This window comes from Aedes albopictus, chromosome 1 (genome assembly GCF_035046485.1).
Source record: "Aedes albopictus strain Foshan chromosome 1, AalbF5, whole genome shotgun sequence".
NCBI lineage: Eukaryota > Metazoa > Arthropoda > Insecta > Diptera > Culicidae > Aedes > Aedes albopictus.
The window spans coordinates 299,322,854-299,344,552 of record NC_085136.1 but is presented as its reverse complement, the minus strand read 5'-3'; the positions used below and the strand labels follow the sequence as shown (position 1 = coordinate 299,344,552).

The 21,699-nt window shown below is 41.5% G+C and overlaps 2 protein-coding genes across 3 annotated transcripts in view; one reads left to right on the top strand and one right to left on the bottom strand.

Annotated features, from left to right (window-relative positions):
* The window catches only part of LOC115253989 (uncharacterized), a 42,501-nt gene extending 35,761 nt beyond the window's left edge, over positions 1-6,740 (top strand). For both annotated transcript variants that reach the window (XR_003893109.2, XM_029856884.2), the window contains exon 4: positions 6,007-6,740. Coding sequence is in view for 1 of the 2 variants with exons in the window: in XM_029856884.2 (XP_029712744.2) it covers positions 6,007-6,102 (96 nt within the window). In the remaining variant the exon portion in view is untranslated. The remainder of the gene's footprint in view (positions 1-6,006) is intronic.
* A 52-nt stretch (positions 6,741-6,792) lies between these two features.
* Positions 6,793-21,682, bottom strand: LOC109409069 (uncharacterized). The gene is made up of 2 exons (XM_029857778.2): positions 21,650-21,682; positions 6,793-21,614 (listed from the first exon to the last, which is right to left on the bottom strand). Exons 1-2 carry the CDS (start codon positions 21,680-21,682, stop codon positions 19,644-19,646), a joined length of 2,004 nt encoding a protein of 667 aa, XP_029713638.2. The 3' UTR covers positions 6,793-19,643.
* Between the last annotated feature and the right edge of the window lie 17 nt (positions 21,683-21,699).

Sequence of the window (21,699 nt, the reverse complement as noted above, 5' to 3'; positions counted from 1 at the left end):
TTACAATCGTCAAGATATTAAAAATTACCTTTCGTCGACCGGTTTCGGGCGCGATGTCGCCCATCAACAGGACAATGTCCGACTGATTGCCTTCAGTTTTCGTACGATGTTCGTACACGTCCGAAGAGAAGAGATGCTACTGGGGAGTCGTGTCTACCAGACTAAAAAGACACGACGCAATGGGCGGGTCGTCTTCATTCATCAACGGCCTTCGTGTGTTGCTGATGAACATTAGTCCTGTTCAACGACGTAGGTTGAACTTGCTCGAACTTGCTCCATCCCGCTCTTTCTCATTTGTTGACAAATGGGTATGAGTAGGATGCAGCAACTTCGAGTAAGTTCAACCTACGTCGTTGAACAGGACTATTGACTCCCAAGCGTTTAAGTGTAACGTTTTTCTTACGCTTTTGACGAGTTTGGCATTATTCCAATCAATTTCATGTTGGGAGTCTACTGTATGCGCTGCCACGCTGGATTCGGTTGCTTTGGAAGACTGGACAGCATTTTTGTGCTCTTTTAAACGGACCTTTACTTTCCGGCGAGTTTGGCCAATGTAAACTGCCGGGCAGTCCTTACATGGTATCTCGTATATTCCGGATTGTTCATCCGGCGGTACCTTGTCCTTAAGGTTGCATAAAAGGTCACGTAAGGTCTTGTCGCTCTTATGCACAACGTGTAGATTTTGTCGGCGAAGGGCTGTTTTTATTTGGTTGGTTATCCTGGGGTAAAACGGCAAGCTAATTCTTCTGGTTTCTTCTGGGTTCTGTTGAAGGGTGGTAATGCTCCTGCGGTGGTTTTTCCGTTTGTGCTTCTTCAAAATTTTGTTCACAAAAGGCCTGTCGTATCCGTTCACCTCAGCTGCTGTATACACACGACTTTTTTCTTCTTCAAACTCGTCGCGCTCCATGGGTATATTGTACAGCCGGTGTGCCATGGAGTGAAAAGCAGCTTGCTTCTGAGCTCCAAAGTGATTGGAGTCAGATGTAATATACCTATCCGTTGATGTGGGTTTGCGGTATATACCGAACTTCAACGTGTCGTCTTCCTTTCTGGTGATCAATAAATCGAGAAACGGTAGGCTCCCTTCCACTTCTCTCTCTACAGTAAAATTGATTGTGTTGTGTTGTGAATTTAGCATCGCCAGAGTCTGCTCGAGGTAACGCTCCTTCACCGGGGCGAAAACATCATCTACATATCGCCACCAGATTCTCGGAAACAGTTTTTTCTTCTGAGCGTCATCCTCGAAGTCGCTCATGAAGAGGTCAGCAAGCAGTGGGGACAACTTGCTACCCATGCTAAGTCCAAACGTCTGTTTATAAAACTTTCCCCTGAAGGTGAAAAAGTTTTGATTCATGCATACCTGAGCTACGGATAGATATGCCTCTATATGGTTGGGTGGAGCACGGCTGCGTTCTAGATGTCGGCGTAGGCTGTGCAGGGCTTCGGTGACGGGTACGCTGGGAAACAATGCGGCGACATCAAACGAAACTAAAATTTCCCCCCTCCGCAATTTGAAACCCTCCAATCTCTTCACCAAATCGATCGAGTTTTTCACACTTTTCCCATGCCTAACAGGGTACTTCTTCATCTCATTCACCAGCCAAGCTGCCAGTTTTTCCGTGGGGGTGCGGATGTTGGAGGAAATGGGTCGCATTCCAATGGGATCTTTGTGAATCTTCGGTAGACAGTATAAAGATGCCACCGTTGGATTCGGAACATGAAACTTTCTTTCAAGTTTCTCGTCGCCCATCAGATGAGCCACAGTCTGTCGCGTATGATTTACTTCCTCAATCATTTTGTTGAGAGGATCTTTGGTTTTGCCGTTTTTGAATTTATATTCCTCATACGGACCGGCACTGATCATTGCATGGACTCTCGAATCATAGTCTTCTCGATCCATTACAACCACAGCATTCCCCTTATCTGCTCGGGAATATACCACGTCACGGGCTTTCAGCTGCCGAATTGTGCACCAAGTATCGAAATTTGGGCACTTAGCGTTCTCCCTTTTGCTTGCCGTTCGCAAAAGGCATTGCTTCACGCTGTGGCGAGTAGCTGATTTAGCAGTGTGGTTATCGTATTGGATGGCGCTTTCAATGTTATTGACTATATCGGCAAGGGGAGCGCATTGAGGAGAAACAGCGAAATTCAACCCTTTGTTGAGCAGATCCAGCTCTGCTTGTGTAAACACGGTGGACGAGAGATTTACCACAAAATTTTCGATGTTCTGTGGTAATCGTCTCGTTCTCGGTATCTGCGTGCTTTCGAGGGAGCGTAACTTTCGGTGATGTCGTTGTTTGGTATCACGCACTTGTTTTGGTAGATTACGGGTTACACTATACAACGCTTCTTGCCAACACACTTTATTTTCTTCTTCACATCTACGCACGACACACTCGGTTATTGTGTGGAATTCCACTTGCTGTAGCAGTTGCAAATGGAGTGGGTATAACTGCTCTTCCACTTCCGATAATAACCTATGTTTACACCGGATTTCTTCAATTAACCAGATCTGTTTTGCCTTTTCTGTAGCTCTTCCACTTGCTTCACTGTTAATTGATGGTTTTACTTGGATAAACTTTGGCATAAGGCCTTTTCTTTTGCAACGGGTAAGGAACTGGATATGTAGTTGCAGCATTCTCTTCTTCGCAATCAATCGGCCATAAAGGCGAAAGCACTTGGAGGTTGTAGCCTGCATTTCACTATCAAATTTTCGTGATTTGTGCCAACGTAAGAACAGTAACGACATTCACAATACGCGCGACGTGAGACGAAACATAACACTTATAGTTCTTACAATCGTCAAGATATTAAAAATTACCTTTCGTCGACCGGTTTCGGGCGCGATGTCGCCCATCAACAGGACAATGAACGGCAAGCAAAAGGGAGAACGCTAAGTGCCCAAATTTCGATACTTGGTGCACAATTCGGCAGCTGAAAGCCCGTGACGTGGTATATTCCCGAGCAGATAAGGGGAATGCTGTGGTTGTAATGGATCGAGAAGACTATGATTCGAGAGTCCATGCAATGATCAGTGCCGGTCCGTATGAGGAATATAAATTCAAAAACGGCAAAACCAAAGATCCTCTCAACAAAATGATTGAGGAAGTAAATCATACGCGACAGACTGTGGCTCATCTGATGGGCGACGAGAAACTTGAAAGAAAGTTTCATGTTCCGAATCCAACGGTGGCATCTTTATACTGTCTACCGAAGATTCACAAAGATCCCATTGGAATGCGACCCATTTCCTCCAACATCCGCACCCCCACGGAAAAACTGGCAGCTTGGCTGGTGAATGAGATGAAGAAGTACCCTGTTAGGCATGGGAAAAGTGTGAAAAACTCGATCGATTTGGTGAAGAGATTGGAGGGTTTCAAATTGCGGAGGGGGGAAATTTTAGTTTCGTTTGATGTCGCCGCATTGTTTCCCAGCGTACCCGTCACCGAAGCCCTGCACAGCCTACGCCGACATCTAGAACGCAGCCGTGCTCCACCCAACCATATAGAGGCATATCTATCCGTAGCTCAGGTATGCATGAATCAAAACTTTTTCACCTTCAGGGGAAAGTTTTATAAACAGACGTTTGGACTTAGCATGGGTAGCAAGTTGTCCCCACTGCTTGCTGACCTCTTCATGAGCGACTTCGAGGATGACGCTCAGAAGAAAAAACTGTTTCCAAGAATCTGGTGGCGATATGTAGATGATGTTTTCGCCCCGGTGAAGGAGCGTTACCTCGAGCAGACTCTGGCGATGCTAAATTCACAACACAACACAATCAATTTTACTGTAGAGAGAGAAGTGGAAGGGAGCCTACCGTTTCTCGATTTATTGATCACCAGAAAGGAAGACGACACGTTGAAGTTCGGTATATACCGCAAACCCACATCAACGGATAGGTATATTACATCTGACTCCAATCACTTTGGAGCTCAGAAGCAAGCTGCTTTTCACTCCATGGCACACCGGCTGTACAATATACCCATGGAGCGCGACGAGTTTGAAGAAGAAAAAAGTCGTGTGTATACAGCAGCTGAGGTGAACGGATACGACAGGCCTTTTGTGAACAAAATTTTGAAGAAGCACAAACGGAAAAACCACCGCAGGAGCATTACCACCCTTCAACAGAACCCAGAAGAAACCAGAAGAATTAGCTTGCCGTTTTACCCCAGGATAACCAACCAAATAAAAACAGCCCTTCGCCGACAAAATCTACACGTTGTGCATAAGAGCGACAAGACCTTACGTGACCTTTTATGCAACCTTAAGGACAAGGTACCGCCGGATGAACAATCCGGAATATACGAGATACCATGTAAGGACTGCCCGGCAGTTTACATTGGCCAAACTCGCCGGAAAGTAAAGGTCCGTTTAAAAGAGCACAAAAATGCTGTCCAGTCTTCCAAAGCAACCGAATCCAGCGTGGCAGCGCATACAGTAGACTCCCAACATGAAATTGATTGGAATAATGCCAAACTCGTCAAAAGCGTAAGAAAAACGTTACACTTAAACGCTTGGGAGTCAATGTTCATCAGCAACACACGAAGGCCGTTGATGAATGAAGACGACCCGCCCATTGCGTCGTGTCTTTTTAGTCTGGTAGACACGACTCCCCAGTAGCATCTCTTCTCTTCGGACGTGTACGAACATCGTACGAAAACTGAAGGCAATCAGTCGGACATTGTCCTGTTGATGGGCGACATCGCGCCCGAAACCGGTCGACGAAAGGTAATTTTTAATATCTTGACGATTGTAAGAACTATAAGTGTTATGTTTCGTCTCACGTCGCGCGTATTGTGAATGTCGTTACTGTTCTTACGTTGGCACAAATCACGAAAATTTGATAGTGCTTCTAATTCTTTATAGAATTTTTTTCAAGCAAAACGTTCTTAATGTTATCGAATGAGATTTTGATACGCTATATTATAGACATAACATTGTGATTTAAAAACTTTTGTCTAAAACCAGTTATAATGTAGCTAATTGAAAGTATATTGCAAAACATTAACACTTTTTTCAATCTGAAGTCCCTAAAATATTTTAGAAGCATTTGAAAATGCAGCTCCTATCCTTTCCCATGTTAAAAAAAATGATTTCACGCACAGCGCAATTCTCTCAGAGAGCCTCCGTCAAGGCGAATTATCTCTTCTTTCGTTCGGTTCTTCAGCGGTATCCAGTATGTTGTGTGGTGCTGGCGCTGGAAGAGAGATAATGTGGGTACGTTATAACAGATCAAGTCAAGAGAATGAGTGTTGCTTGCTGTGTTTGAGAGAATAAACTGGAAGCAAGCAATCCCATTTCAGGCCAAACATTTGAATAGGTCCTATCTGCATTTGAGAGGCTCTCTTTGTTCACTTTCTCTTTCAATTATTGCAATGTAATGGTACACTTTTCAACTATTTTTGTAGTACAAATCAAAAGACGATTGTTTTGACCATCGTTCAATGCAAGGAGACAATCATAATACAAATAAACAGCTGGGATATTAACGAAAGAGAGGGAAACCAAAGAGAGCCTCTCTTCTGCAGATAGGACCTTTAGACATGTTTGACCTGATTTGGTTCGGTGAAGCTTGGTCATTCCATAACAGAGCCGCTGATCTGCTCAAAAGATCCGGTTCACTAATGTGATGGATCCGGTTCGGATCGAATCACTGAAGTGAGCTGTTTTGCCCACCTCTAGTCAAAAGTAGTTTTAAGAAGTCCTCCAGACGCCTACTTGACCAGATGGAATCTTAGAACTTCCATATTAAAAGAATACCTGTAATCGATCCTGTAATGCACTTTCAGTGTTTTGTGAATCACTCCCAAGATCAATGGAATACGACGAATCAATGTGCTGGATCATGTTCTAATCTAACGTCCGTCCTGTCTCCTATGCTTTCGGTTGTACTGACCTATCGCTGTATATCTGTCTCTAACATTCAGAATTCGATACTTCTTCAAAAACTGACACAAGAAACCGTGGATTAAAACTTTCCCCTTTCTCCATTGTTCCTCTTTGCAGATCTCCGAGTGCGCCAAATGGGGCGGAACAAACATGGGCGCCACCATAATCTACTTCGCCATGCAATCGCAGAAGCAGAAGGCCAACTCCCGATGAGCTGGCCGGAAGTTGTATCCCATTACTACTGCTGATGCTGCTTTGAATGAGAAGTGTGGAGAGAGCGCGCGCGAGAGAGAGTACTAGTCCTCGATTTTCTCGAGGCCAAGCCTCGGGATGTCGAGCCCTTAAAAAAGACGTGATTGTATTATATTTTTGTGTGTATAAATAGTCTTTATTCTAATGAGATTAAGTGATTCTGTTAATTGTACCGATGATGGTACATTAGGGTGTAAACTGTTGTAAAATTTACCACTAGAGATAAGAATAGCACAATCTACGTCGTTAGATTTACTACGCTGATGTTAGATACTAAGAGACCGTTTCTTGCAGTAAACATTGTAAATATTTTTGTAAAATATTGGATCCTAAATTTTAAGGGCTGCAATCAACACCTGTCATCGGAAAATTATCGTTTTCGTCCGGTACGTGATCGGATGTGACAGTTTTTGAAAGGTGGATGTGATGCAGCACCCTATGAAGATCGTGTAAGGCAGTTAAATGTGAAATATTTTCGCTAATTTTAGACGACAGCTTTCTGTGCCAAATTGTTATACCATACGTTAGAAAAGATCTAGCCAGTAAGACATGAAATCAACACTAATAAAGAATACATGAGTTATTACCAAACAAACATACACCCCCCTCTCATGCGGGACCCGAGTTCTTTCTAGTGATCACACCATGTAATTATTCTCCTTTTTATTGTATATTTGTATAAGAAAAAAGATTTATTTCACATCGTCCCTTCGCAAAGCGACTGTATGTGTGTGGTGTGTGGATGTGTTCTTGGTTGTTGCAAGTAGAATAATGTCCGTCTGCGTTTTTTTTGCGAATCTCTAACTGTTTTGTGTATAATTCAATTCACGTTAGTTTACCATCCCCCAGTTTGAAAAATTGGATATCACCGAACGACTTTTAATAACTTTATTTTCTCTAACTGCGCGTTTGATTGAATATGTGTTTAAAATTCCACCAACTCAATTCTTTCTGTCCCTTATACAGTATAGAACGTTACAATAAACTTGCCAGATTGTATGATATCATCTTGCCTTATGATCATGTTTTCAGTTCGATTAAAACCGATGTGTGAATATTTTGTTTAACTAATTTTAACTGTAAGCTTAAACCTAACTGTTCTTAATTTAGAACTTACTCGAATTTGAATGCATTGTAATCATAATTTAAGGATCGAGTCAATCAAGTGTACCTATACATTTGCACTCGTTCTACTTAGACGTGGCACAAGCGTGTTTCCTGCTTAACATTCAATTCAATAACCCTCCGGAACTATTCGCATTGATTCAGCTTTCACGTTTCTCCTTCATCTAAAACTATTCGAGAACTCAACGAACATACAATGCGATACCAACGTGGCCCACTGATGCAGCGGGTTTATTTCTGGAGTATTATTCCTCGGTTTGGTCTCTCTATACCATTTTTTTTTTTGAACGACATCCCAATTCGGCTAATGATCTTGTTCACCCACATCACCTTGTTCAGATTATTCCTAGCCTTAGTTAGAAGAAGTTTAGAAAGTATTGATTGGTTGTATGTACATTGGAACGTAGGCGTACTTTCTGGTTATGCACATTTAGAACTGGGTTAAAACAAGTATCCGGGTGTCTTTCTTGCTTCTTTTGCAATAATTTGGCAGTTGTGTTTTGTTCGAGTGTGTATGGATGAGTTTGTGATTATGGATTTCAAAATTACAGAGGTTTAGACAGAGTATTTGAGATGTTCTTTTCAGTAACAGTAATTCCCATGATAAGTTTACGAAGTAAAATTGGCCTCCTCTTTAGTTTTAGTCTTCAGGTAGGGCGAAATCGGGACTGGCTTCATTCGGGGATTTGTCAATTGAGCTCATTTTACGAACTTAGTCAGGTGTGGCGTATTGGTGATTATAAATCAAATGCTCACTGTTCAGTAGCCCATTTTCTTTACGCTGACATTCAGATACGGTTGTCCTTCTGACTATTAAGGCTAATCATACTGAATATAATGACTAAACCCACTTAGCGAGTTCTCAATGTAGTTGAGAATCAACTGTTCAGTGGGTTTGGTCATTATATTGAGTATGGTCAACTATAACAATGACTTCAGCTAGGTTGAGGAGCGTCCCGAGCGTCTGTTCACCACGGAGATGCGGCTCAAACAGCGTCTAAACAGGCATCCAGCGGCTGAATATGAAAGCACCATCCAATAGAAGCTATACCTAAAATGGCAAGCCCATTACAGTGGTTAGGAGACGTTAGGTCAACAACCTACTGTCCCCGAATACACTAGTTTACAAAATAACACGAAAGTCGTGAACTTCTATTAACGACCAAAGTTTTTGAAGCATAATTTAGCGCTGATTTCGGAACCGTGCTTCAAAAAATTTAAAGTAGAACAGTTTTTGAGTTTTAGCTCAATATCGAGTTTTACAACTTTTTAAAATATGGAATTTAATAAAAATCAAATATCTTGCGTTTTGTTCAACCAATTTTAAATCTGTTTGCATGAATTGAAAGCTGAATATAATACCATTCGATCATCTGAATGCAGGTTTTGCGTCGGATTGATGAAATTCAAAATATTGGCGAGTATTGGAGACGATCTCCTTAAACTTTAGCAAATTTTCCAAAAATATATGAAGAAATGTATTTTTTTCAATGAGAAAAAAACAATTTAAAAAAAACATTCTCAACGTTTATTTGACTTTGTATCGTATCAACATTGTAGATTCAAACTTATGCGAATGTGGCTTATCGTATGAAGACATTGATCACATTATAATTAATTGTTCTCGGTTTATTGCACCGAGGAAGATATTATTTGATAGCCTAATTGCAGCAGGTTTTTCAATTCCTGTATCTATACGGGATGTTTTGGGCTTAAAAAATGAACATATATTGAAACTTTTGTTCAAATTTCTAAATGAGATTGCCTATTTTGTTTGATACTGTTCCCCTTTTTTGGTATTCTTTATTTTCAGCCTTGAAGATGCGTTTCTGATGACCCCCTGACCCCTCCCCCTCCCCCATTAGGATTTCTGGATTTCCGGAGACTCGTTTTACGATTTGGCATGCTGTCCTCTTTCAAGATAGCGGCTCCGTTATGGTTCATTGCCGTGTGAGCCTTTAGTTTAAAGTTATTTTTGTAATGTTATTTGAAAAGAAAAAGAGGTTTTGTGCCTCTTTGAGAAAGATTTCGTTTTTGAAATGTCGAAATCACTCAAAGGGGTTTTTCCCTCTTTCTAAATTTCAAGTTAAAATAAACAATAACAATAACAATAACGTTTATTTGACATATCATATGTAGGCGAGTTACAGTGAAAAATTCAGCTTAATCGGAGCATTGATTACGGAGAATGAGATGTGTGAAGTAAGCGACTTTGCTTAAAAATGGAACAAAAATCGATTTCAAATCATCAACCTTGTATGGAAAGTCGAAAAAAAATCCGCTCTACTGTAATTTTTTTCCTTCGCGTTTTCGAACTCAGGGCATGATTCTACACCAAAAACGATCATCAGCTTACCGAGTTCAAAAATGCTGTAAACTAGTGATATCAACAAACCAGCAGAGAAAAATATACATAGAACTAATTTAATGGCATCGACTTTTAGCACGAAACAACAACGGACAAGAATTGTAACATAGAATATTTCAACGTTAGCTCAGTAAGCAAACTGGCGCAACTCACCAGCGAGGCGCGGCGTATAAAGCTCGAAATCCAGGGACTAACTGCAGTTCGTTGGCCTAACTTGAAAAAAAAAAACATAAGCTACCGTCGGGACAGGCATTGCTATCCCGGGAGCGGTCGCGTCGTGTACTGAGTGATTCTTGTGAAAAAAACATGCTGACATGTCGATGACACTACTGCGCGAGGGTTATAGACCGGCATTCGAGGCGACAACGCTCCCCGACACTGAGGACGGTGTCTATGGTAGAAGAATACTACATATTCGAAAAAAAACATCAGTATCGCTAAGTCACCCAGCTAATGGAAGCTAAGGAAAGGTCTCCTTTTTCATTTTGTGCTAAGAGCGAAATGTTCTATCGGGGGTTGTTTTTCCATATAAATTTTGGGTGAACAGCGCCCAAAAAATGGGTAGTTCTCGGAAATTTGTTCTAGAAATCACAAAAAAAAAATAAAAAATTGTTCAAGACCCCCGGATAGAACATTTCCCTCTTAGCATCAAAAAAAAAAAGAAAGACCTTTAGCTTTCATTTTAAGGGTGACTTAGCGATACCAATTTTTTGTCGATAATGTTTTTTGTCCCGGACACCGCGGTAGGTGTTGGTTTCCTATTCACCGGCAACTCTTATCAAGTGGGAGTTGCTGGGGTTACTACCATATTCAGAACACGGGTTTGTAACCTCACGATAACCTAAAGTTACGCACCGATTGATGCTATCGAGCTACATGAAAAGGAGAACTTCCTCCAGTGAATTGAATGCTGTCGCGGATAAAGTGACTTCAGGATCTGTATAGGTGACTTATGCCGTTTTCCTTTATTATCCAGTTCCTCTTCTGCCTTCGTAGTGGTTCCGGAGAGACGTAGGGTATGGCGACCATGGAAATATGTTTAGTGGGTCTAGGAGAGAGTAGTCCTGACTTTTACTTTTTTGTAGAAGACGACCTTTAACCCCACACAACCTGGACATTCCTGTTCGGGTGTCTCTCGAGCAGATTTTTCCTCCATGGTGTAGAAGGGAAAAAAGACGAGACAAGCCTCCCCTACGATATCTTAAGACGCCTGAGAGGTGCAATGATGAATTCGAGGGTATCAGTTAAAGACGCTACCGGAGCAAGTCTCGCAGTGGTTGGCGACAAACTCATCACACGGGATGACTGGCGGGAACACTTTTGGTGATCCAAGCGCTATTCGAAGGAACCAGTTTCCTCCGGCACCTATGGAAGTTCTGTCACTTACCATCGAAGGACCAATCGGCAGCACAAGCGTCTTGAGGCTACCCACACTGAAGCTATAAGCTCAACCTGCGAGTCGGTCACCATCGTTTCGTCCCTCATTCTGGATTGGTCGGAACTCCTAAATCGAATCTTTCGCTAACGAGTCATGTCCCCTGTTTCCGGGAAGCTCGTTCGTCTACCATTCGAGAACCTTCCCAGAAATATGTATCTTCTTCGAGGCCCTTTAGGACGCTTCCCGCGATGGAATATTCCTGAACACCCCCAGAAGACGCTTCTCGTCTATTTCATCATCAAGGGCCATCTTGGAGTACCCAAAAGCAGTATCACTTCAAAATGAATCTTCAACCGGAACCACTTAGCTTGTCGAGGTCACACCCTGCTTAATTTCTGGAGTCCGTTCATCGATCGAATGATTCGAACAGGGAACCGACGCTAATTCATCCAGAGATATGCTTAGTAGAAATCCATGTAATGCAGAACGAGACCCCGGGGGTTCTCAGTTCTCAACAGATAACAGCGAAACACGTGATCGGGAAAGATCTTCCGCCATTTAGTGAGAATCCGACCGATTGGTCGCTATTTATAAGCAGTTGTCCAACTGTCGTGCGAGTATACTACACGATAAAATCCGACGAACTCCAGGACCGAGGTACGACCGGCCGGAGTCCATCTTGGGATTTGGCCTATGCAAAATAGGAACGTCCAGATGTTTTTATTCCGCCACAATCCCGAAGATCCTGTACAATTCTACGCAGTTGAGGTCACGATGTTCGGTTCCACTTGCTCACCATCATTGGCTCAGTTTGTTAAGAACGCGAATGCCGAGCAATACGAGTCCCACTACCCGAGTGCAGCCACCACTATTAGGGACCTCAATATGTAGACGACTACCTGGATAGTTTCAGAGCTGTCGAAGAGGCGATCCAGGTGGTGCACTAAAAAAATCGTTAAACTCGTTCAATCTAAGGGTAGTATCGAGATTCGGAACTTCCTCTCGAACAAAGCCAAAGTTCTGCGACAAACTGGACAGGACTTCCAGGAATCTAGGAATTTCTCCAGAAAACCCGTCAGGGATTCCTCAAGAAATTCGTCCAGGATTTTCGGGATTTTTTCAGGGATCCCTCCAGGTGTCCTTCCAGATTTTCCACCAGGAATAGCTGCAAGCATTCCTCCGAAAATTCCCCTAAGAATACCTCTATAAACTGCTTCAGGGATTTCTCCAAGGATTCCTCCAGGAATTATTTCGAGGATTTCTACAGCAATTCTTCCAAGAATTTCTTTTGAGATTTTTTCAAAAATTTCTTCAGTGATTTCTCCCAAAATTCCTCTAAAGATTCCTCCAGAAATTCCTGCAGGGATTCCTCCAACAATTTCTACAGGAATACCTACTGGACTTTCAAGAACTCCTCCAGGAATTCCTCCAGAAATAACCCTAGGATTTTTTTAGGAATTCCTCCAAGAATTGATACAGGACATCCTTCCGAAGTTATATCAACAATTCCTCTGCGAATTACTCCTAGAAATCCTCTAGGGATTCATTCAAAAATTCTTTCAGGAATTTCTTCAGGAATGCCTTCAGGAATATTTCAAAGATTCCTCCAGAGATTTCTTCAGAAATTCCTTCAGGAACTGCTTCAAAAATTCGTCCAAGAATTTCTCCAGGGATTTCCTCAGGGCTTTCCTCAGGGATTCCTCCAGGAAATCCTTACTGGATTCTTCCAGGAACTCCTCAAAGGATTCTTCCAGGAAATCCTCCTGATATTTATCAAGGGATTTTTTTTTTTCAGAATTTTCTCCAGGGATTCCTCCCAGATTTCTCCAGAAATTCCTCCAAGAATTACATCAGGAATTCCTCCAGGAATTGCTCCACGAATTTCTCAAGGGATTGCACTAGAAGCAATCCTCCAGGAATTCCTCCAAGGATTCTTCCAGGAAATCCACCTGGTATTAATTAAGTGATTTTTTTCAGAATTTTCTCCAGGGATTCCTCCCAGAATTCCACTGGAGATTTCACCAGCAATTCCTCCAGGGATTCCATCGGGAATCGTTCTTGGAATTGCTCCAATAATTCAACCAGGAAATATCTAGGCATTCCTCCATGATTTTCTTAGAGATTTTGCCAGGAATTACTTCAGGAATTCATTCAAAAATTTATCTAGGATCTGCTCTAGGAATTACTCAAAAGTTTTCTTCAGAAATTTCCCTAGGGATTCCTCCCAGAATTCATCCAGGAGTTCCTCCAAGTATACTTCCAGAAATTTATCCAGGGATTTCTTCGGGGATTGCTTCCGAGAATTCCTCCAGAAATTCTGCATACTTTCCTCCAGGCATTCCTTGGAGCATTTTTTTTTAATAATTTCCTCCAGGCATTCCTGTAGGAATTTCTTCAGAGGTTTAACCAGGAATTCTTGCTGGGATTGCTTCACGGAATTCGTCCAACGATTGCTTCAGGAGGCAGGGTTCCTGATGTCAACTTTTCATCTTCTTCCACATTCAAAGACAGTCAGTAGCGAAGGGTTGTCGCTTTAGTGTGTGTTTTCTTGTCAGTGATGACAGCAAACCCCGGCGAACGGTGGGAAATTACTCATTTGTCCACATCCGCATCGCAAGCGATCGAGCGGTGATGCGGTTCGTGAGTGATACGATTGATATTGTGCATACGATTTTTTCGAATTATTTTCTAGCATTTCACCAATAATACACTAAAAATGTATCCATTACATGCAGAAATTCTGTTCAAGTTATGAAAATAGCCGCTTCGATCGCTCACCAGCATTCTTCACCATTCGCCATTCATTCATTCGCTTGCGATCTAAACTGCGACGAATGGCAACGAATATTCATGTCAAGCAGCTTGCGCATCACTTCCCTCTGGTCATGGGGTTGCGTGTTTGATCACGACTATCCGTCTGTTGCATCTTTCTTGATTCGCTTCAGGAAAGAGGAGTGAATATGAATGGAGTGAGGCGAATATATCGATCCTTGACTTCAGAGATTCCTCAATTGATTTCTTCAGAAATTCCTCGCAGATTCTCAACAAAAAATCATTCAGTAGTTCCTTCTGAAATCCTTCAATCATCTTTATCAGGGATGTACCCAAGAATTTCTCCAGGATTACCTGAAGATTTTTATTAAATACCGTAAAATGGGGTGTTAAGAACTCATGGGGTGTTAAGGGATTCATCTTTACATACTACTTTGAAAAATCGCCAAGCCGTATAAAAATTGATTTACTAATTCCAAATTTGCTTCAAATGTGTGTTGGAAATAAAGGCATACTATAAGGATTATCACTCATGAAAATACGTTTTTAACTAGACACTAGACATCAAAAATAAAACGGCATTGCTTTTCCTGAATTTCGCTACCATTGAAACATTCATATGTAAGATCAGAAATATTATTAGGAAAATATGTGAGTAATCGTAAAGTGTTCTACAACTCATTTCAAACGAAACTAGGGTAAAATATTTGATGTTACTAAGGTGGTTTTCGAACACCAACAATTTTTGTGAAAAAAGGCTAGTTTCATAAACTGATGGGGTGTTAGGGGATGAAATTTCTCTATAACTTTTTTTATTTGTATCATGAAGTTTTGAGGCGATTGATTCATTGTAGAACAGTAACCATTCTGAATGGCGTATTACGGATTTCATTTTGGGTCATAAGCATCCCGACAGTTGCTAGGGTGATAAATTCAACTAATACAATATTGATCTTTAGAAACAAGTGTTAGATTGATACATATAATTAGAAAATTAGTAAAATGTTTATTCTCAATGCCGCAGTAGTCCCCTCTTTATAGAAGTTTGTGTTCTTTGGGTGTTTTGTTAAGTTTCAACGAAAGCGTATTCTTCAAAAATAGATTTTCCATCTGTTTTCTTATTTAAATGATATCAATGATTGGCGCTAAAACGTGACAGCTTTTTTTTAATGTTGAATATGCTCACTTGTTCCAGACTGTGACTAACTCTTGCAATAGCAAGTATTTATGAAGAAGACTCATGGCTGCCAAAATATCTCAGAATACGACCTATCAGCGATGCTTCAGAGTAGAAATATCAGCATTGAATATACAGTTTACACCCTAGGTCATTAGATGACATGCATGCTTGTTTCAAAACATTTAAATATAAATGAGTTTTTAAGTGAACAAAAAACTGTAAATACACATCCTTACTTTACAACCTGTTGGTCAGTCTGAACTGTTCAATTTGGGTGCTCTAAAAAGTGACTGTGAATAATGTGTTGGTTAAAAATTTTAGCCACTCATGTACAATTGACGATATTTTTCCAGGTATCGATGCTTTACAAAAAAAAACTCATATACAAAGGTAGATGACAATGAAACTGTCCTCGCACCTTCAGTACTATGATAATCTTTTTCGGCGATGTTCAAGAAATATTACAGTCACTGTTTACAATTAATCAATTTTTATCTTTCTTTGAAATATAAGAACTTTTACATTCATGACATTAAGTTCCTTAACACCCCATTTTCATATTTTATCTTCAATTTCTTCAAAAAATCGTCAAATTTTGTAATCTATATGCGTAGCAGGCAGCAAGACAAAGATCGCACTACTTTTCCTGAAAGTTTTAATAAGTAGACCCCATGAATTAATGGGGACGAAATTTTTTTCCGTCCCTTAACACCCCATTTTACGGTACTTCAAGAATTTCTAGAGGAATTCCTCCAGCGAATTGTATTGGCAGATAAATTTAAAAGGATGCATACAGGAACCTGGAAATTATCCAGAGATTCTTCAGGAATCCTCCAGCAGTTAACTCAGGGATTCCATCAAGTATTCTCACAATAAGCGAGATAATAAGTCCTCCAGGAATTCTTCCAAGCAACACGCATGTTACAAAAAAGGCACGGAAGCCCAGGTTTTGGTTGCCCAGAAGTCAGTGAGACTTGCTTTAACCCTCACTGTCTGGATAATATTGACCCCAACATCCTACTAGGGTTTAACATATAAGTACTTACATGCTAAAAGTGCTTTCAAACATTTCTTCAGGAATTCGTCCAGGGATGACTCATTCGGAATTCTATCAGGGATTCCTCCCGGAATTTCTCTGGGAAATGCACCAGGAATCCCTCTAGGCATTCCTTCTTAAATTCCTCCAGATATTTTTTTTGAATAATTTCCAGTATTTTTTCAAAAATTCCATTATTCGAGAGCTTTTTGGAAATACCTGCAAGAAATTCATCAAAATTTTCACCAGGCATTCCCTCCAGAAATTCTTACAGGGTATCTCGAGGTTTTCCTCTAGTGATACTTTCAGGCCTCTTACGAGAATACCTTCAAAAATTCTTCCAAGGATCCTCCCGGGAATACGTAAATTGACAGTTCTATATGATTATGCTCTGAGATGAGTATATGCAATATATGAGAACATAAAACAATCCTCAGGTAGATTCCGACAAGGATGTATTTGGAACAATAGAACTGAAGGTGTATTTTCAGAGGAATAGACATCCAGGACATCCCAACCTTGATACCAAGTTTGCTAATAAGCATAAACAAATGGTTGAACTACAGTCAGTCATGGAAGACATTATGTAGACATTTTCAAAATAATCTTCAAACGGGTTTCCCTTTATGTGCTACTGGAAAAAATGTCGAAGGAAATCATTATGCAAATTCTGGGTTAATCCTCAAAAGAGCTATTATTTTTTTACGAATGTTAGATAATAATAAAAAAAAACCGGAGATGAAGTAATGCAAGAGTAAAATGGTAAAATCATAAATCTCTCAGAATTCGTCCATCGCTACCAGCATCACGTTGATTTATGTAGAAAAGGCGAGCTTTTTCAACATATTGTATGTATAACATACAACAGCGTGATTGCTGATGGGTAAATAATGCTTTTAGAATGTAATGTTAATATATTCAATTTCATAGTTTTGTGTTTAGTTATAAGATCTACCTAGTAGGTATAAATTTGCTAAGGGTGCTTGCCTCCTTTGACCGAAAATCTGGCTACGCCCTTGCTCGTGAGTTTGTCAGGCCAAACATTTCAATAGGTCCTATCTGCATTTGAGAGGCTCTCTTTGTTTACTTTCTCTTTCAATTATTGCAATGTAATGGTACACTTTTCAACTATTTTTGCTGTACCAATCAAAAGACAATTCTGGAGCTCGATTTGAATAGGTCGTATGTACATTTGTCGATATAAAATTCGATCAGTTTATTTTAGTTATTGTAGCAATATGGAAGATATTTTGGAGACTTTACATGATGGAACGGAAAGCCTGTTTTGTGATGATTCTGCTGTATGTATCAACTTGTTTCAATTCCAACGGTTTTTGCTATAATAAGCGAATCCAACTGATCGAATTTTTAATCGACAAAAGCACATACGACCTTTTCAAATCGAGCTCCAGAATTGTTTTGACCATCGTTCAATGCAAGGAGGCAATCAATAAACAGCTGAGATATTAACGAAAGAGAGAGAAACCGAAGAGAGCCTCTCTTCTGCAGATTGGACCTTTAGACATGTTTGGCCTGATGTTTCCTCATCAGCGCATCGAAAAGCATTGTTTCTCCCTGCCGCAGATCAGGTTTTAGAGCCACATCGTAGACATGGTTGGTATGGTTTAGGCTAAGATCCAACTAAAACCAGAACTGTCTTTCCGATACTGTCAATGCGATTAACTACTACGAACCGTTAGATCTGATGAAGTAACAACAAGCACTACTCGATCGAAAGATGCTCCTTAGGAGTGGTCTGTTGAGTGTCAAAACACGTTCGACCGTTCCAAATTCATCCTGGTACCCAATCTATTAAATTATAGTTGAAGCTTCAACTGCCCATAATCGCATAGTTGACGTAACCACCATTAACAATGTCAGCACTCACGAGCTAATATCTATCAAATATGCTTTATTGTGACTAGTTTTATTCAATAGAGTACAAGATCTAATCACTGGTTAGATATCAACGTGAAAAAAAATCATAAATATTTCATTAATCATTGTTAAAACTTTAAAAGTGTGGTGAAAACTACAGTGGCGCTTACGTCAACTATGCGATTATGGGCAGTCAAGGTGGCCACATTTACGGAGTAAAACTATGGTCACATTGAGTAGAAAGCGTCCGCACTGGTGCTTGCAGTTATTCGCTGAATTCGAAATCGTAGGAACAAAAGGTTCACTGAAACGTGCAGAGTAATTTGAGAGAAATAATTAGCACACGCTGTTATCATTTGATATAACGGGAAGCACCATATAGAATATATCTGTGGGGTGTGAATAAAGATTAGTGTCATTCCCCTTGCATGTCAAGCTTCCATCTCCTAGCATGCATCAGTGACTCGACTAGATTGTCAGTGTAATGCAGTCTCATTGAACAGTGGAATGGTGGCTCTTTAGCGGAGTAAATCCCCTATGTGGCAACCCTAATCCCACCGAATGGATCTGACAGGAGCCAACATCTATTGTGTATCCACAATCACAAGGCATATTGGATGCACAAATGTTCACATTATATGATGGATTCCTAAAAATGACGGCCTTACACCCTGGCGGAGTGAATCACTTTCATCGTAAGGTCCCGTATTATGCCAAGTGTTTCTACTCTATAGTTTGCCAAGATAACTGGGAACAGATAGTTCCAGTTAGTTACGTAATATTTACAGTATCCAAAGGAAGTAAGAAGCCCAACAAACATATTTCCTGTACCTAATTCCAATTGCTTTTTTCGATTCCTAATTCCGTTCATTCCATTTGTTTTGCATGGTGTGAACGGAATAAGTAATCGAAAAAGTGACTATAATTAGGTGATTTCACGGCATAAGAAATTAAAAAGGCTGAGAACGTTTGCTTCATATGCTGTTATGTGGGTACTTTAGTTAGTAAGAGAACCAATTCCGCATAAGCGAAAGGAAGAAGTAAGTTCGGGGTAGCTTGAGGAACAGGTGTAGAATTGTTGAAAGTTGGAAGCTGTATTTTAACGAACATTTGAGCAATATGAAGTGTATGGGCGTTAAGTATCAAGATAGTCCTGTTGCTCCCAATCCTACATTGGTGTAGTGAGTTTCAGTCAGTAAGGTAGAGACATATCTATTCGAAAATTTAACAAATTCGCCTTCTCCGATAGCTGAAATTTTCTGATAATGGTCAACAAATAGTTTCACGCTAAATCCCGAAGCATGATTGAGTCCTTCATTTCTGATTCGTTTCGTGCTGTATATTGATACATATTCGTCATTTACATTTCAATGGAACCTAACACTAAGAACTATACAAAATGATTTTGGCAATATGTATTCATTTACTTAATGCACCACTTCCGCGTAGTTAAAGGACTGCTTAAGCACACCGCATTACAGAAGTTCAGGAGGCCATCGTTCACTTCCTCTGGTCCTACAGCCCCATAAGCCATTTTATCCCTACACGATTCCTTTCAGATTTGAGTTCCTTCCTATATACGTTAAGCCTTACGCGTGCTGCTGATGATGAATATTCTAACACCCAATACAATCATGATATCGAAGAAGGAACAAAAACTCTTCACTTTGTTTGCTGCCTAACAAGTAAGTAGATCGTCTTTTCTTTGTACAATTTTGACTAGCTAACACTTACCACCGAATGATTTAGGACCGGCGCCACCTTCTTAGCAGCGCGTCTCCAGTATCGGATCGTTGATCTTCGAGTGCGACGAGGCCCGTTTCTTCGATTCGACTCCGTTGATGGTGCTGCTGACATTGGGCCCACTGGAGGTCAACCCTCCGCTGCCGCCGGCTTTCTTCTTCTCCAGCGGCTGAATCGTGTCGGTCATGAAGCTGGGCGGCGCCGTCTGCTGGGCAAAGTAGCCCGAGCCGGAGCTGTACTTGTTCATCATTTGTTCGCTCAGCCGCCGGATGTTCAGCTGCAGTTCGTCGTCCTTGGCGGAGGGAGTGGTGGAGAAACTGTGTCGCGGTTGCAGTAGGTTCGGATTCAGTACGGTTAGAGAGGCCTTCACCAGTTCCGGTTGGGGTGGTTGCTTTGGCTTGGGAGATTGAGGGAAGCTTAGCTTCGGTGACGGTTGCTTTTTGCTGGTGGGAGAGGTAATGCTAGTGGTGGATTTATGGACTACGGAGGATTGGTGGTCACAGTTATGGCTGAAATGCTGCCGACTGAGGGAGCTCGCCTCGTAGCAAGTACATTTGGCACCGTTGATGTTGCAATTGCTGGCATTCTTCTCAATCTTCAACGAGGATATCGATTTGTTCTTGTTGAGAGGTTTTTCTTTCTCGACTTGGAAGAACTCTTCGTAGAATGCTGGAGACTTGGAGCGTTGTAGTTTTGGGCGGGTGATTTTCTTTCGAGCGTCAAAATGCAAATCTATTCCCGGAATGGTCAAAGTCTTATCGAATTTGGTCAGTGATCGTTGCTGGCAGAGGCGTGACTGCCGCGAATCCAATTCGTCTCGGCTGAGAGCGCTACTAAGTGATTTGGTCTGGTGCGGTAGCGAACCCTTTTTCTTTATGTTTCGTTCGTTCAACGTGATATTGGAACGCCATACCCATGGGTCCGTGTCTTCCAAATATTCTAAATTTGGTTTGCTGAACGATTTGCTTTCCAGTTTCTTTGCCTTAAGTTCTTTCTTGTTGGGAGGAACTGGTGAGTTCCTTGACGACATTCGAGTCCACGGGTCTGATGGCACATATATCAAGCAGCTGGTGCTTCGATTGTTGGGGTTTTTGACATTACTATCTTCCAACTTTAAACTACCGTAGTCAGACAAGTTTGGAGATGTCGTTTCGCTGTAAGCCTTCTGCTGAAGCGGAACATCTTCTTCGCAATTTTCCTCCTTGCACTTTTCCCTGCTTTCATCGAACTCCTCGTTCGGTGAAAGTTTTACCGAAATTATATCATTCTCATCCGATACCATTATCGAGTGCTGATGCTTGATTGGTGGCCGCGGCGATAAGCTCCGAGTAGTTCGCAGCATTTTCTGCGGCTTGCTATCACCAAGGGAGTTGGACTTCTCAAGGACTCGATCGCTTTTCACCGGAGTCAATTTATTAGGGCTTCTGGGAGGGGGTTGTTTCATCGGACTAGTGGCCATATTTTTGTTGCCATTGTTGTTGATACTCAGCGTAGATAGGCGCTTGTAATGGTTCTCTGTTCTAGGCGAACCGGGAAAATCGAATTTCGTGTCCGTGGAAGCTTCCGCTGTGGGGCTTTTCGGACTTTTGGGGCTGCGGGGACTTCTTGGTTCCAGCGTTCGTAACGGACTGTTGGATTTAGGCGAAGTTGACGCGTCCTTATACTTGGAAGAATTACACTTCTTCTGTGCACGTTGCTGACCTCGAGGTCCAGCGCGGCACTTTTTGCACTTGTTTCCATCGGCTGAATTCGGGCTGTAAATCGCACAGGTGCACTCGTTATTCAACAGGTCCAAACTTTCCGTACTGGCGTTTCTCTTGGTCGGTTTTATCGTTACGGGTGGCGGTGGCGGTGGCGGTTGATGAGGATTTTCGTAGGAAGCCAGCTCCTTGCGAATCGTGCTACTGATGGTGGTGTGCCCATGATGAGATCTACTGTTCCTTGCCTTACCGCAGTTACAGCCGTAAGCGGTACTAGGCCCCGGTAACGAATGCTATAACAACTTTTCATTCGTCGATGCAACTGCACCGCCTTCAACTCCAGATTTTGACGATTGTACATCGTGGCTGGCCTTTTTC